This window comes from Tetrao urogallus (assembly GCF_951394365.1).
Source record: "Tetrao urogallus genome assembly, chromosome: Z".
Lineage (NCBI taxonomy): Eukaryota > Metazoa > Chordata > Aves > Galliformes > Phasianidae > Tetrao > Tetrao urogallus.
The window spans coordinates 63261273-63277787 of NC_136816.1; the positions used below are offsets into that span (position 1 = coordinate 63261273).

A 16515-nucleotide genomic window follows, 5' to 3' on the forward strand; every position below is an offset into this window, starting at 1 on the left:
CTTTCTTGCAGGGGCTGAGTGCACTAACCAAAGCCCTGTGCTGAAATAGTAGTGTCCATGCATATGCATGCTGCTTCAGCTTTATCTACAGCCTACTGACGAGATACTGGTAATGGTAATTCTGAGAAATTTACACTGAGTTCATAAGGGTTGCTCTGGATAGAGGTGCAGGAGGAGGGCTTTCTGCACTCTCTGCACATCCATGAACACATGTCCCAGCTGCAAGCCATTCTCTTGCCTTAGCTCACTCTGGAGACCTGGGTCTGCTGCAGATACCATCTTGATGCCAGGAGCGCAGCACTCGGCAAAATCACAATTCTTCCTCCTCCCCACTGAGAAGCTGGGATAAATGACGCTGCTCCTGCTATTAGCTAGACCGCAATAACGTAAGCGAAGGGGTTTCTTGCATTGTTTTTTAATAAATGTTTTTGTTCTAAGACATTGTCTTTCTGTGGAAGAAAAGGTCAATCTATTCATCATGATTTAACCAAAGCAACTATTTTTTACTTTGATGTTTATGCCTGTGATAAATGAAAGAGTGGGTGAAGACAATAATGTCACTCAGCTCTTTTTAACTTAGTTTGCTATTACACAGGAAAGCATTTCCTTAGGGATTTTTCAAGACAATTCTGATGGAAGGGAAATACCTCCACCTAGTGGAATCACATTTATTCCTTTATTCAGGGTTTTTCATGCAATGTGGACGTTTTCCTGAGTCTGAGAAGTGAAATACTGCAGTGGCTCTGAGGAAAAAAAAACTACATGTGCCTAGGCAGGCTCTCCTCCTTGGTGGTCTCCATTGCTATACTGAGGCAGGATCTGTGCAGATGTTGAAACTGCTGAGTAGTAATGTCTATAAAAGGATTAGTCTTTTCTGAATATGAGAGCAGAGTTTGTCATTAGTACTGGGGAGGATTAAATTACAAGGGTTATCCATCCTCATGCTTCAGAATGTAAAATAATCCCTGGCTGAAGGACACTGGCAGGAACTGCCCCTTTATATAGTCTGTGTAACCAGGGAGGTGGGAGATATATGAAGTATTCAATGCTGAGCACTGCAAGCGATCAGATAGCGGGCTGCTGTCTATGAATTATTGTTCCTTGCTGGAATAACAGTTATGATGTTCCTAAATAACAAAATGAATTCTTCCCTGAGTACACAGAACGTGCATGAATGCAAAGTGAGCCCTGTCCTCCAGGATTTCTATTTCAAGAAATGTGTGCAACAATTGTAGGTGTTAAATCTCTCCCTGTTTTTGCAAACAATTCTCGACTGAGATGCAGCCATTATTACCTTTCTGGCAATGCTGTCCATCAAATCCCAGGGGACAGTCACATTCATAGCTGTCCTTCTTGGGAACACAGCTGCCTCCATTTGCACATGGAGAGCCCACACAGGAGTGGGCAGCATTTACTAGGTTGACTCCAAAAGTGAAATCCTGTTTCACATCAATTGTTCGGTCATTCAAGATAATCTAGAGGTTAAAAAGAAAGAAATGGAGGAAGAAAAAAATGCTTATTAAAGTCTTAAAGGCTTTTCATGTTGCACTGCTAGTCAGAAGACTTCTCTGTAAGACTTCAGAGAAAGGTAATCCTTGAAATATGGCCAACAATCTGTTTCTTGGGATCAAAGTGTTTTCCAGGAACTGGTCCAACAAATTCTATTGCTCACTTTGACCTGTTGAAGATAAATTTCTTTTGTGTTTCATGGCAGAGAACTAGGCAACCCCTATATGGAGAGAAGCAGTGTGGGATTTACTGATCTGTTCTCCAAATACTGAGCCATGACTGGAAAATCAGATGAGCACTGCTCAGAAAAAATGTCTCTGAGATCAGGAATCCCCCAAGAGACCAGTGCTGACAACAGGAACACTATGTAGAACAACTTGTTTTTCATGTTTTCTATTGCTTTCTAGCAAATCTTGCTGGAAAGAAGCTTGAGTTAAGAACAGAAGATAAACACAATGACCTAACAAAACAGTCTGTGTACAAACCAAGGAGAATTGTTAAATGCTGGGATTTTCCCAATGTGTCAGTAACATATGTTCTCCAGTTAAACTGACATTTCTATAATTTCAGCTGACATCACAGGTTACATCTGTGCATTCAACTCCTGACCTCAGCTACATCAAGATATGAAATCTATTTCCACAAACAAGGTCAGAAGTGAGCATTTTAACTATTAACTCAAATTACAATTAACTCAGACAATATATCTTAGGAAAGGGGGAATTGCATGAAGACCTTATCCTCTGAGACAGCGCTGAACAACTTCAACAGTAGTCCTGTCATGAGTAACGACCAGTGAAGAGCCCATTACCCTTCCAGCTTCTTTAACTTCCAGCTGCATTGTGCCAGAAGTTAACACGCTCCCACTCTTACAATGTGTATGTTATTTCTGCATTTAGATTGTCTTCAGTTTCCAGTCCTTGTTTCACATTGTGCCTTTTCCTGCATCATTTGGAAGAAATCTCATACTCATACAGAAATTAGCAGATTACAACAAAGTCAATTCCTTAGCCATAGCTGAGTCCTCTAAGTAGACTGAGATCTTAGGCCCTTCCTATACCTATTTCCAGTGCTTAGGGATGTTTGCAGCTTTATTTCTATTCCATTCTTCAAAATTCTGCTATGTGTGAACACAGCTAGTCTCCAGGGCCTGAGAGGCTGACAGTACTTTTCCCTGACTTCCCATCTATGCTCTTGCTACACCAGAAAAATAACAGTGAATACTCCACATTTCTAAAACATCAATGCCTCTGTACTCTAGGGTACAGTCCCCCACCATGCAAGTGTGATCTATGTTCTTTGCTCCCTATCTGGTTGTTCAAATCACACAATGTTTGTCAATTCACCTTCCCAAACATATTCGTGCAACTGACCTGTTCTCACCACTATTACTGATTCCTTCAGTTCTCTTGTATTTCATGTTTTCCACTAAATAACTGACACAGATACTGAAAAATGGTAGATCTTGATCATTGGATGAAACCATTAACCATTGAAATTATTCTTCTGTCCTTGATTAATTATTATGACATGCATTGCCAGGGCTTTATATTTGTTAATTAAAGTTGATGCAAATATTTACTCATTTTAAATACTGAGAACTGAAGGCCAATTTTTGGGCATTATCCAAATTATTTTAGATATGCTTAAGCTAGATCACATATTACTTCAACCTGAAATCCCATTTAAGTACTTATTCAGAATGTTATATTAATGTGTATCTCTTTTCCAGAAGAGGATTACACCTATGCAAATGTAGAATGTCATGTACAGTTTGCCAACAATGAAAAAGATATTCCCCATGGGAGTTGGACTCAATGATCTCTAGAGGTCCCTTCTGATCCTGCAATTCTGTGATTCATACACCCCAAATAAAAGCATACGAAGGGAAAGAAGAGGGGAGAGCAACTGTTGTGTGGTACAACATTATTCTAGCTGATCTGGAAGCCACTTAAATTTGCATCTATTTGCTCATTGTTGTACTGGTTCTATCATGTATTTAGCATCTCAGTGTGCAGTCCTTGAAGTACCTGAGGATCTTCCTTCTATTTATTTATATATGTACGTAATGTTAAAGAACACTTCCAGGACTCTAATCTAGAAAATGGATTATGCATCTATCTTCACTTGCTCCTGCATGGCTTTTGCTCTCTCTTTAGTGCAGAAACTAATTAGGACACACTTACCAGCTGTTCAAGTTAGAAAGAATTTCCATTGTGAAATATGTGTTTAATCATTTCACGTTGCACTCCAGAGGTGATTTTGGATACTGTCAGTGCTATATGGTCTAGTTTACACATGAAGAGTCCACTGGGTGCGATATATGGGAAAATGGAAATAAATGACTTTAGCATGTTACTCTGGCACATACCTTTTGAATGCTCCCAGTGAAGGGTCTAAGGATCCCAGAGTTCTTCTTCACTGTATCGTAACTGGGGACTCCACCAAGAAATATCTCAGAGCTGCACTTAATCTGTGTGAAAGCGCCCTGCAAGAAACACAGGAGTAGCATTTTATCGGAGTAGCTGGAGCAATGCTTGTTTATTTGGTTTGGCTTACATTAGATGTTACAGCTTATTTAATGCCACATTACTTCTGTTAACATCATATCTTCATGCAATTCCGTCAAGAAAGCTACTACAGAACACTCCTTAATGCCCAACTTTATCCTCATTGAGCCAGCTGAAAAACCTCCCACATTTCAAAATGAGAAAACTGTAGGAAGAATCAAGAGAGAGCTTTGAAGCAATACCAAATTTCTTTTCTCCTTACTTACTTATTCAGCTCACACTCTGACTGCTGACTGCACATGTAGCTATCCGCAATGTGTTGAGGTACACAGAACCCAAATGAGGCTTGTGAAGCTAAAACCAAGGCAAGGTCTGTGCAACAGAGACTCAATCAACGTTTCCAACAACGTTGGAAGTAAATCCATAGCAAAATGGAAGAAAAGTTGGGTTTGAATTAGTTGCTAAAAGTATTTGCTAGGATACCTGATGGACTATCAGTTTCTTAGTGTGAATCATTTACCGGGTAAGGACAGGACAACTATGCAATGCCATATGCATATGCAAATGCAGCTCCCAGACAACTTCCTTCAGCAGTTGCACTGCAGCACTTACAGAAAAAATGAGTGTTCATCTTGACCCACGTTGTAGAGGAATCTCAACTGTGCTTGAACATTTTCCTACTCAAGCTGCTTCTTAAGAGACACTGGAATTTCAACTGATTTACACATTTCAAGAAAACTCTTTCCTTTAAATGGTTTCCTCATTTGAATTAAAAAAGAAAGAAAGAAAGAAAGAAAGAAAGAAAGAAAGAAAGAAAGAAAGAAAGAAAGAAAGAAAGAAAGAAAGAAAGAAAGAAAGAAAGAAAGAAAGAAAGAAAGAAAGAAAGAAAGAAAGAAAGAAAGAAAGAAAGAAAGAAAGAAAGAAAGAAAGAAAGAAAGAAGAAAAGAAGAAAGAAAGAAAGAAAGAAAGAAAGAAAGAAAGAAAGAAAGAAAGAAAGAAAGAAAGAAAGAAAGAAAGAAAGAAAGAAAGAAAGAAAGAAGAAAGAAAGAAAGAAAGAAAGAAAGAAAGAAAGAAAGAAAGAAAGAAAGAAAGAAAGAAAGAAGTAGATTCTTCTGCTAATAGAATTTAGAATGAGGTTTTATGGCCCGATTTTCATTTGGAAACTATAAAAGACATGTTATAGTAAAAGGCAGCTCTAGTCTCAGGTAGTTGGAATAAAGAAGTACCTCTGTATGTACATTCAAGGGAAATACCCTGCTTGGCTTTTTGCAAGCACGATTTCACCTTATTAAAACTCACTATGACCTCTCCGTGATAAAAGAATAAAACATGAACCCCTGTGAGTGGAGCTGGCCTTACTCTGCCATAAAAGTTGCTTTTGCAAGGATAAGACAAAGAAACAATTTTCTTTTGACTTACCTATCCAACACAATATTCAGAGAGATAAAAACAGGACTTTGTGCACAGATTTTTCATTTCACTTTTCTCAAGATACTGCATCTCATGGTGTACAGTTTCATGGTTCAACTGACTCAGCTAGAACAATTAAGTGCCAGGAAAAGAACCTAAACAACTTGAATGAACTCGCAGAAATGTGAGTCCAGCTGCACAGTGTGAGCAGGCAAGGCCATGGTTTCATCTGCCTTTATAGAATTCTTGTACTTACAGGGAAGACAATGTTACATAAGGAAATGTGTCCCTGAAGTGTACTTTTGTCAGCTTGTAAGAGCTTTGACAGCAGCCTGTTGGCTTATGATGTGATTATTCTACAAACTAACAGCTGTATTCATATATATACTCACATACATATTAATGAGAACTTAGATCATATGCTCACCTCTGCCATGCCTTCTACTGGCTTTTGTTTGTCCACTTGTAGGATACCATTCTTCGCAGTGCGAGACACTCGCAGCTCATGCCATTGACCCAGACTGACAGGTTCTTCACTCCTATTTTAAAAGGAAGAAAGATTTAAGTGTCTTATATTTTTGTCCTTCTAATATTTTCAAATAACTGCCATGCTAAAAGTCAATTTTCCTTTGGATTATTTTCTTAAAAAAATAATAATCCATTAAGCTTCCGTTTAGCTACAAGGAAGAAACATAATGCCTGAGGCTTATCACTAAAGAAAATAAGATTGTGTTCCTACCACAAACAACTATCTCTTTACTCTTGTTTATAAAAGAAACATCTAAATAATCAGAATTCACTTCATCCAGCTCCGAATTACTTCTTATGCTCAATCATTTGTAAAGTGTAAAGGAAATTTTTTGGCTCAGTTGCACATTCTTATTTCATGATGACATAAGCCTGGAGATAAAATTTCCCATTTAATGTTCATTTAGCCCCCCATCCTCCCTTCTCTTTTAAAACAGAAGTGCTTTGTACTGGCTTATCAGCTCTATTTATGCATCTTGTTCCAGTGACATCCACACACACACACAAGAAGCCTGCACATTAAGGGGAAGTAACTAAAATATGATCCTAATGATGTGATGAAATCCTGGACAGGAACAATAATCCCCAGTTGTGTAAAGCATTCTCCAGTCTCAAAGCAAGTCTTTGAAAACTGTTCTTAGAATATCGATTGGTTCAATTCTAATTTGAATAGCAGAGTACTTAATGGTCAAAAATGTTTTCCCCTTCAGAAGTTCTACAGAACTTGCCAATTAGTATAAAAGTTAAAACATTTTATGTCTAAATGATAATTTGCAGCCATTCCCCCAGGAGTGATAAAGCCTGTGTTTCATACACCAGTCAAGCTGAAAAAATCAGAAATGGTTTTATTTGGGATACTTCAGCACTTATTAGCTTTTTCTTTATGAGAAAGTATAAATAAATATGAAATTTTCAGATTGATTTAAATGCTGATTTAAAAAAAAAGATGTATCAATTTCAAAATGTGCAAATACGAGCTCCTTTCCTTTTTTATTTCCGTATAATTTGAAATATTTTTATTGCATTTACATCGGTCCTTCAAATTTCTTCAAAGTCTGTATCTGTCTTTATTTGGAAGATATTAACAATAATTACTTTGACAGTTGTTTCAGAGAACCCGAAAAAACACATATCACTGAGCAATGCTATTTGCCTTTTCCTCTTTTTTGTGTGTGGTAGCATTTATTGTTTAATTACTTGGGGTAAATTAATAGGTAACAGAATTTCATCACCTTAGTATATAAATATTTATTAAGAAATCAATGGGTTTGGATGCCTAATAAGTGCCACTACATATATTTCATCTCCTCACTGTCACCACTGCTCAAATGCACTGTGCATCACCTCACTGTACTCGAACCCACTGTTTGGTCCCCAGAAATATACAGCAAGCATCAATGTATGCCATTCAGTGACACACCTTTGCTTCATACATGCTCCCATGTCAGATGCCATTTTGTCAGACTGCCCCTCTGCTGCCATCTGTCACACAGCAACATGGAACAGGACATTGTTTTGAAGGTTCAGTCTCTATTGTCATACCACCAAGATCCGGCTCTGGACCAACATTATAAAATAGGAGGCATCATTTCTGGAGCTCCCTCATATTTCTTGGATTCATGGGGTTTTTGAAAGCTGCGAATATGGTAGTGCTTCTTTCCAGTACTGGAACTCCTGATTCTTTGTGTGCCGATGGGCTAATGATTACTTTTTCCAGGACAAACTGGACCTTAGAAAATACTCCATACAATAAAATTATTCATCCTGCAACATGTGGCCATGAGATACAGCAAATTTTTACATCCTGGTTTTGCCTGGCTTTGGTTTTGCCTTCACTCAGCAGCCCTTCTTCTTCCTGAGCACCTTATGCACACTATGCTTCTTCCAGCTTGGCTCATCTGTGGCAAAATCCTGACTGCTGCTTCTGACTCACTGAAATACCTTTTGTTTTCCATATCCTTCATTACAAATACATTGTAGTTGTGTTCCAGTCATATTCTAATATTTAACAGCTTGGTCATGTGGAAGAGATAGAATGACCAGAACTGTATCCCCATAAAAGGTAGGACAAAAGATAGGTGAGAATTATTACGATGAAGACTAAAGCAGACTTTTAAGCTGGTACTGCATAAACAGGCATGCATATTTCATTTAAGAACTGACATAACTGATGGCAAGGTGCAAGCTGCCCATGTTACAAGAGGATGTAAAATGGAGACAGGGCTGAGCACTGGTATGTTCCATGAAGATATGACTGGAGTAGGCAGCAGAAGACAGGTTAATTATACCAAGATAACAGCAACCTGATGTGCATCAGACAGGGCAAGTTCACTACGACACCTGGAGTTAAGTAGTCAGTGCCTGAGCTGAAAATTAACTACCCCACCTGAAGCTTGTGTGCTTGGGCACAGGAAGGGAGGGAGCAAGAAGTTACAGCTCCAGAAATGAAGTTAATGCCATGTAAAGAAGGTAATCAGTTGAATGTAAGAGGAACCAGGGTTCATGGGTTTTGATTCACATCTAAAGGCTGAAAAGGATTGCTCTATGCACCAGTGCTATGCCTCCTTAAACATAAACTTGTTAAACTGATGATGCACAGTCAACCTCAAACTTGTCCTTTCCTCGTCTAAGTGCCTGACCATGCAATTGACACAACATGCACTGAAAATAAATGTATCTAAGTTATTGTTTAACAGCTTTTCTAATGTGTGGAACAATTCTGGCAACCTTCCACTCATCTTGGCAGCCTCAAAAATCTCCCCCCATTACTCATCAATCACACCAGACTCATTCCTACTTCACTCAACTCAGTGTTAATTGGTGTGCTGCTCTCTCTTGTGCTTTCCAATAGAAAGGGGCAGTTTCCAACCTTAGGCACAAGCTTGTGGCTCTCAGCACATTTTACAAGCCCCATACCTCTTGGCTGAACTTTAATCCAAGATGTTCTGCAGCACTACAGTATTCTTTGGTGGGAAAATGATATCTACTTTAAAGTACTGTGGTTACCAGTAGGAGGAATTAGATGTAATCAGAAAGAAATTGAAGGCTATTGTAAGAGTCACTTCGAGTTCGAGCAAAGGTCTTTCACATAAGATATTTCTGACAGTTTGGTCAGATAAAAGAACAGGGCAAGTTTGGAATGATACTTTCCTTGATGTATCCTCCAAGCTTCTGGCAACATGTTATTTAGCAATTTCCTGAGTTGAAGGCTGCATCCGTACAATTGTGTTTGATCTCCCTCAATGGATCTTTCTTTGGATTTGTCTAAGTTTTTTTCTGAACCTATTTATAGTTTTGGCATCTGAAACATGCAGTGACAATTAGTTTCCACAACTTATTTATGTGCTGTCTGGGAAAAAAAAGTCTTCTATGCTTGTTACTATTTGTTTTGCAGTCTCCTGCACAATTCCCGCACAAATAAAAAAATGCAGAATAATCATTTTTTGTTCATCTCCATGTTCCGTTCACAGTTTCAAAATCCTAATTGTACTTCCATCAGTCTCTTTGAAATGATCTTCCACTTGTGGAAATTGTTACTTTACCTTTCCTGGATATCAACACTATTCCTCTTCTTCTAATTCTGCTGATTTCTTTTGAAATTAAGTGACTACAGCTGCAGGAAGTTTTCAAGACAGTGTGCATCATGAATTTTTGCAGATGCATTGCTCTTTATTTCATTCCTAAAAACTCTTTGCATTCTAATTGCATTTTTGTATTTGCCTCCAAGCAGCTAGCTGTTGGTTGCACAGGACTATCTACGATTACTCTACAATCCTCCCCTATGTGACAACACTAACTACATCTCCACAGCTGTGAATTGTTGGTATTGTGCATTATTTTGCACTAGTCCTAATGATATTTCATCTTTGTGTTTATAATCTGAGTGAATTTGTATGTATTAGTCTTCATCCAGTGGAAAATCAACATATTTCTCTTAACTGCAGTACAGCCATAATTCCTAGTGTCCACAGAAAAGACATGATGCACAAGACTTGCAGGCACTGTGTATGTTTTTCATAAGCTTTACACAGATTATTTCTATATATTAGGTCAGTCTGGTCAAACTGGGACTGCAGCCAAGGTACCGAGTGCCTCTGTTCAGCTCACTGCCTTTTCTACAAACACTGGGAACAACTATTCAAGGACTGGGCACTCATTTACACACAAAGAAAAGCCCTTTTTGAGGCATCTCATTGCTCCTGTCCTACGCCATTATTTTAGGATGAGATTAATCATTCTCAGATGGTGTCTGGGAGCCTGGGTGACTCATATAAATCAGACAATAATCTTTAAGACTGCTAGGTAAATTGGGTATTACTCTTAGATCCCCAAAGAAACAAGACTACGCAAAAGAGGGGACCTGGAGTTGTATCTTGTTGTGACATCTCCATCCCAGTACTTACTGCCTGCAATCAGGCAGGAGACCAGGGAGGATGATGATCACAAGACTGCTGCAGTACAATTCTGTGTCTAGAAATATATATAAACATTTATCAACCTCCTAATTACTAGTGGCACAATGTATGGAGGTAAGAATGAATTTCTGCAATAACACACAGAAAGAAAAAATAACATCTGCAGTAAGAAAGTGACATGATGTGGAAACAGTGAGAAGTCTTTGAAACAAAGTAAGATGTTGTCCCTGTAAGTACAATGGTAGTGCTTCTGTGCCTTCTTAGAAGAAGCAGGCAGTACAAACAGATGGGCTTCCATACTTCATTATACGATATTCTTCTTTTCAACTCACTCCTCTCCTGGGAATGATCTGTGGCATTGTTGGAAGGGAAATATGAGAAATGAGATTGTACCTGATGACAGCCGTTCCTGAGCCGCAATCAAATCTGAACTCCACGTAACCAGCCACCATATTGATAGAGAGGAAGTCTTTGCTGTTTGTGTCATAGCTGTACAAAAGGACACCAGTCTCTAAATCTGGACGAAATGTCATCTCAAACTCCATGAAGGAAAGATAGTTCTGTGGTTCCAAGGGCCAGGGTGTGCTAGCAAACGATCTTAAGGATTCATTGAACTGAGGTATGGCCAGGGTGAGTGCTGGAAATCCAGAATACACAAGTAGGTCACTTGAGGCTCAAACGTAAGGAGTAACTAACCTACCAACCAGTATCAGTTCCCTTTATTTTGTGCTTAAAGCTAACACAAAAGGAAACAACTCAGGAATTTCGTCATCAAAATTAGAAATATTTTTTATCATAGCCAGAATCATTTAACTCCTTTATCTCTCCTTCTCCCAAGGATGCTATATGTATTAGAAAATTTTGTGCTTTACTGTGATTAATACATCTCTGTAGACATTTACTGCAGTGTTTTTCAAAGTAATAAGCAATGCGTGGCATCATGAAAAACTGTATTCCAAACACTAATTTGGTAACTAGTTATTTTAATCTCTGCAATTTCAACATAAAATTGATATTTGGTCCTTTATATTTAGAATACAAAACCGATGCTGGTTAAAACAAAACTGTGGATTTCTTTAGGGTGATTGTGTAACTGTGGAGCTGAAAAGTGAGACTGAGAAGTTTAATTGTAGTTAATTTAAGTAGTTAATTTAAATAATTAATTTGAATAAGAGGCCAAGTTTAAGAATCTCTAACTAAATAGAGATTGCATGTAGCCCCAGACTGAGTGTCGGGCAGGATTTCAACGTGTGATTTTAATAAGATGAAATAATAGTGAGTACTTGTCTTCTATCAGTTAATAACATCCTTGGATGTCACTATTTGGAAAAGCACGCTGAATACTAAATAACAAAAAGAAATGCAGGCAATCCAGTACACTCTCACCTTCTTCACAGTGGTGACCTTTAAATCCAAGAGGGCAAAGGCAAATGTACGAGTCTGCCTTGCTTGCAGTGCAGGTACCGCTGTTGATGCAGGATGCCTCGTCACAGATTCCACTGCTGCACTCACCTAAATACAGCACCAGAGTAATGATTTTAAATACAGCACCAGAGTAATGATTTATCAGAGAAGTTTGTCAAAGATTTATTTAATTGTTGGTCATTGCAACTAACCAATACAATTTGCTCTCCATCCCAGATTCTTCCCCCAGTTGTAAAACTATACATAGTTCAGCCAAAGTAGCTCGCTTTTAGCACTGGCTTTATACTAGACCTTAAAATTAGCAGAAATAAGTCCTCATTAGCAAATCATGACAGTCAAGTCTTTCAATAATTCCCCAGAATACTTTTCTTCCACCCTCACTCCTATCTTTGTTTTCTCTTAAGTGTTAATTGAAAACTGTATAGATCATTCAGAAACACTGTGATTTGTTTTATTTCAAATACTGTAAGTGCTTCTTTGTTCACTGTAAGTTTGTGCCTTTGTAAGCCTGGGAGGTGTAATGAGCAGTGTCCCCCAGGGGTCTGTCTTGAGACCGGTGCTCTTTAACATCTTTATCAATGACATTGATGATGGAATCGAGTGCACCCTCAGCAAGTTTGCTGATGACACCAAGCTGAGTGGTGCGGTTGACACGGTGGAAGGAAGGGATGCCATTCAGACGGACCTCAACAGGCTGAAAAGGTGGGCCTGGGTGAACCTGATGAGGTTCAACACAGCAGAGTGCAAGGTTTTGCACTTGGGCTGGAGGAATCCCAGGCATCTGTACAGGCTGGAAAGAGCTTGAGAGCAGCCCTGCAGAGAAGGACCTGGGGTCTTGACAGATGAAAAGCTTAACATGAGCCAGCAGTGTGCCCTTGCAGCTCAGAAAGCAAATGGTATCCTGGGCTCCATCAGAAGAGGGGTGGCCAGCAGGGACAGGGAGGTGATTGTCCCCCTCTACTCTGCTCCTGTGAGGCCCCATCTGCAGTACTGTGTCCAGGTCTGGAGACCACAGTACAAAAAAGACAGGGAGCTGTTGAAGAGGGACCAGAGGAGAGCCACAAAGATGATCAGGGGGCTGGAGCACCTCCCCTATGAAAACAGGCTGAGGCTTGTTCAGCCTGGAGCAAAGAAGGCTGCGGGGTGACCTCATTGCAGCCTTACAGTACCTAAAGGGAGTCTACAGACAGGAGGGGAATCAACTCTTTGAAAGGGTAGATAACAGCAGGACAAGGGGAAATGGTTTTAAGTTGGGAGACGGAAGATTTAGGTTGGATGTCAGGGGGAAGTTCCTTATAGAGAGGTGGTGAGGTGCTGGAACAGGCTGCTCAGAGAGGTTGTGGATGCCCTGTCCCTGGAGGTGTTCAAGGCCAGATTGGATGGGACCCTGGGCAGCCTAGTCTAGTATTAAATGTGGAGGTCGGTGGCCCTGCACGTGGCAGGAGTGTTGGAGATTCATGATCCTTGAGGTCCCTTCCAACCCTGGCCATTCTGTGATTCTGTGATTCTGGGATATCACCCCTGAGATGACACAGGTGTGCTCAGGCAATGCTAACAATGCTATCCAATGGTAATATGACATGGACCTAAATGGTCCATGTCATATTGCACCGAGGCCTGAATGCAGCCCTCACTAGACAGGGTCTAGGGATTCAACCAAGGAGCATAACTGAAGCACACTGGAAGGGAACAAATTCTCCTCCTGTTGCAACAAGACGATTACCTTTCAAAATGGCTGCCCCACACCCAGCTGTGCGATGCTCATTTAGCCATCATTTCGCTTTCTGATGCTCAATGTTATTACACAACAGAGAATGTTTTGTAATGATGACCTGCACCTTTCCTGAAGGTTCTCCCCAGGCCTATGATGAAGTTCTCAATGGCTACAAGAGCTCTCTGGTCTGAGAGAACTCTCATGTAGTCATCACTTTTTGCAGTGGAAACAGAAATGAGCAGTACCAGATTGGTTTTATGGATGGGAAACTGAGGCAAGATGTGGGACAACTAGAAATTCATCAAGTCTGAGACATAACTAGAAAATTCAAGCAATGCTCATCTTTATCTGCAGAACTAACAATGCTGGTACTATTTTCAGAAAGACCGAAGTGGAATTTTTAAGTACCAGAAAAGAAAGAAGGCAGCAGCAGTGGTCAGACAAGCTGTAGGCTCTCTGGTTTGAGAGCCAGTTTGAGCTGCAGCAGTCACGGTATGTACTGCCAGGCTGCTCTCACAGCATCATGTGCTGGTGGCTTGTCCTTCACAGGGGCTGGGTGGCCTCTCTTCTGCCTGCCCTTAGTGCTATGGTCCATAAATCACAGCATTCATGATTTATACACTGTACTAAAGAAAAAGAAACAAAAGGCAGGCTAGCAAAAGCCATCTTTAAACCTCAGTAGAGTTCACTTGAAATTTATTTATTTTAAGCTTACTGTATCATATATTGCTTGCAAATCTCTCCTGGCACAGTATCAAATAAGAGTGTGCAGCCATGTAAGGAAAGTAGGGCCCTATCACTCAGTTTTGAGTCACACATGGCAGATCCAAGCATTTATTTTCAGTGATGTTGATTGTTAATGCAGTAGCACGTGAAGCATTCCTAGATGGGAATGAAACCAGCTGCATCACAAGAGGCAATAGAGATCAGGACCTAGAGAATTTCAGCAGGGCTTTCATCTATCTATATAAATTCCATAGATTCTCACTCTGTCATGAAATTACTGTCTGCTTCCAAAGCCTTATTCTTTTACTATCTATTTCTTAGGCTGCACTATTCTCCTCCTGTGTAGCACAAAAGTTCAGTCATGTTATCTAGAGAATACAGGGTGATTGTTGGCAGGTTTCTCATTAATTACTTGCTTCTTGAGAAGCCAAATGCAAAGCTATAGAAGAGAAGAAAGATGACTTTGTGGATGAAGCATGGCAGAGAGCATTCAATAATATGGGATCAATTTCCTGCCTTCATCTCTTGCTTTCTGACCTGGGGGTTACCCTTCCACTTAAACTGATCAGACTAGGATGCCATTAAAGCAAGGATTTTGTTGTTTTCTGATTGTCCATTACATGGATGAAGTAGGGATTACTAAATATATATAGAAGACAGGACTTGTTAATTAACTTCCCTACTTCTCCATCTTTTCTTCTGTGAAGGGGAAATAATGTTATACACCACCCTCCAGAGCTATTGAAAGAATTGATATATATATATTTTTAATAGTGTGATCCTGGAACTGAAAACAATGGATGGTAAACAGGAAAGCCTATTTGCCTCAACAATAATGGGTTTTCATGGGAAAAGTCCTTTTAATGGCCAAAGCACTGCTTGGATCTGAAAGATTGTTGTGTTGCTTTGGAGAAGTGAAATTATGCCTGTAGGCAAAACACATTTTGTTGTGTCCATAGTGCTTTGCACAAACTCAGTATGCATTCTATTGATTTCTGCTGGTGACTGTGTCAGTCAGTGACATGGAAAGGTAGCCTAGAAGCTGCTGGCAAAAACACTACTGCAGAAATAACTATATCAGAAACAGTGAGTTTCCTGCTTGCTTGTGGGAGTAGGCTTTACCATTGTGTTGGACAGCTACATCTACAAGGGTTTGGGATATATTTGATTGATATTTACATGGACAGTTTGGTAAAAGCCTCCTACAACAGACCCAGCTACGGCAATGCATAAAAGCACAGAGAAATATCATGCCAAAAAACTAGAATCAGAACTTCCCACTCTCAAACCTATACGACTGCTCAATTTTCCTTCAGGCTAAAAAAAAACCCAAAAAACAGTGAGTGGTTTAGCACTGATTAAAGACTGCACACTGTTACACTTACCTACATCAGCACCACTGAGTGCTTTCCCCAAAGGCCAGGGTCTCATATCAATCATTTTCCCATTAATGCTGAGAAACTGAACACAGCCCTGAAATCCACGGTTGGTGCCTGCAGCTCTGACCAGCCAATACACACTGGGGGCACCGCCAACATAGAAGGGAGTCCGGAAGGTAATTTTACTATATTGGCCCTGAAAGGAAAACATAACACAGCATAATGCAGAACAGACAAAATACAGGGTAACTTAAACTACACTGTATGTAATCAATGAAAATTTGCCCCAGTGGATTTACAGGCTGCTCGTTGACGTCCTTTTCGTTGCTTATTCCCTTGGTCCACCTATAACTGAAAAACACTTAAAATATGCTACTTTTTGCACCTACATTCATTACGGTAACATGAGCTACTTAAAGCAAAATATGAAGTTTGAAAATCACTGTATTCTAACGGAGCTTTCTGGATATCTGTCTTTTGCTGCAATTTCTTTCTTTGCTTTTGCCAACATTGCTTGTCTTCTCAACTCAGCCCTGGGGGACACAGATCAATATGGTGCTGCCATTTGGACAGAACTCAGCAAATGCTGAGAGTTGAATAATAATCAAATGAAAAAAGATAACAGCAAACACCAAGACAAAACATAATCTGATACTACTAAAACTTCAGGGGGATTCTGCCCACTTTACCAGCACTAAATTTACTCCTGATCTTTTATTACTTGATCTCAACTTACCTATGGAAACCTACACATACAAGTTTCCTTGCACTACTGCAATGCATAGGAAGGAATGAAAAAAGCCTAAATGGAACCTTTTTGATCATTAATTTAAACCCTCCATAATGTGGGCAACTGAGTCATAATTCATTTCATAAATTGATCAAAATATTTATTTTGT

General features: G+C 39.6%; 1 protein-coding gene across 1 annotated transcript in view; it reads right to left on the reverse strand.

Annotated features, from left to right (window-relative positions):
• EGFLAM (EGF like, fibronectin type III and laminin G domains) overlaps positions 1 to 16515 on the reverse strand; it is a gene marked incomplete at both ends in the record, with an annotated part of 54583 nt that overhangs the window by 8172 nt on the left and 29896 nt on the right. Inside the window, 6 exons of the mRNA XM_079548313.1 lie at positions 1295 to 1475; positions 3881 to 3997; positions 5857 to 5968; positions 10766 to 11009; positions 11759 to 11884; positions 15623 to 15812. Coding sequence (XP_079404439.1) covers positions 1295 to 1475; positions 3881 to 3997; positions 5857 to 5968; positions 10766 to 11009; positions 11759 to 11884; positions 15623 to 15812 — 970 coding nt within the window. The remainder of the gene's footprint in view (positions 1 to 1294; positions 1476 to 3880; positions 3998 to 5856; positions 5969 to 10765; positions 11010 to 11758; positions 11885 to 15622; positions 15813 to 16515) is intronic.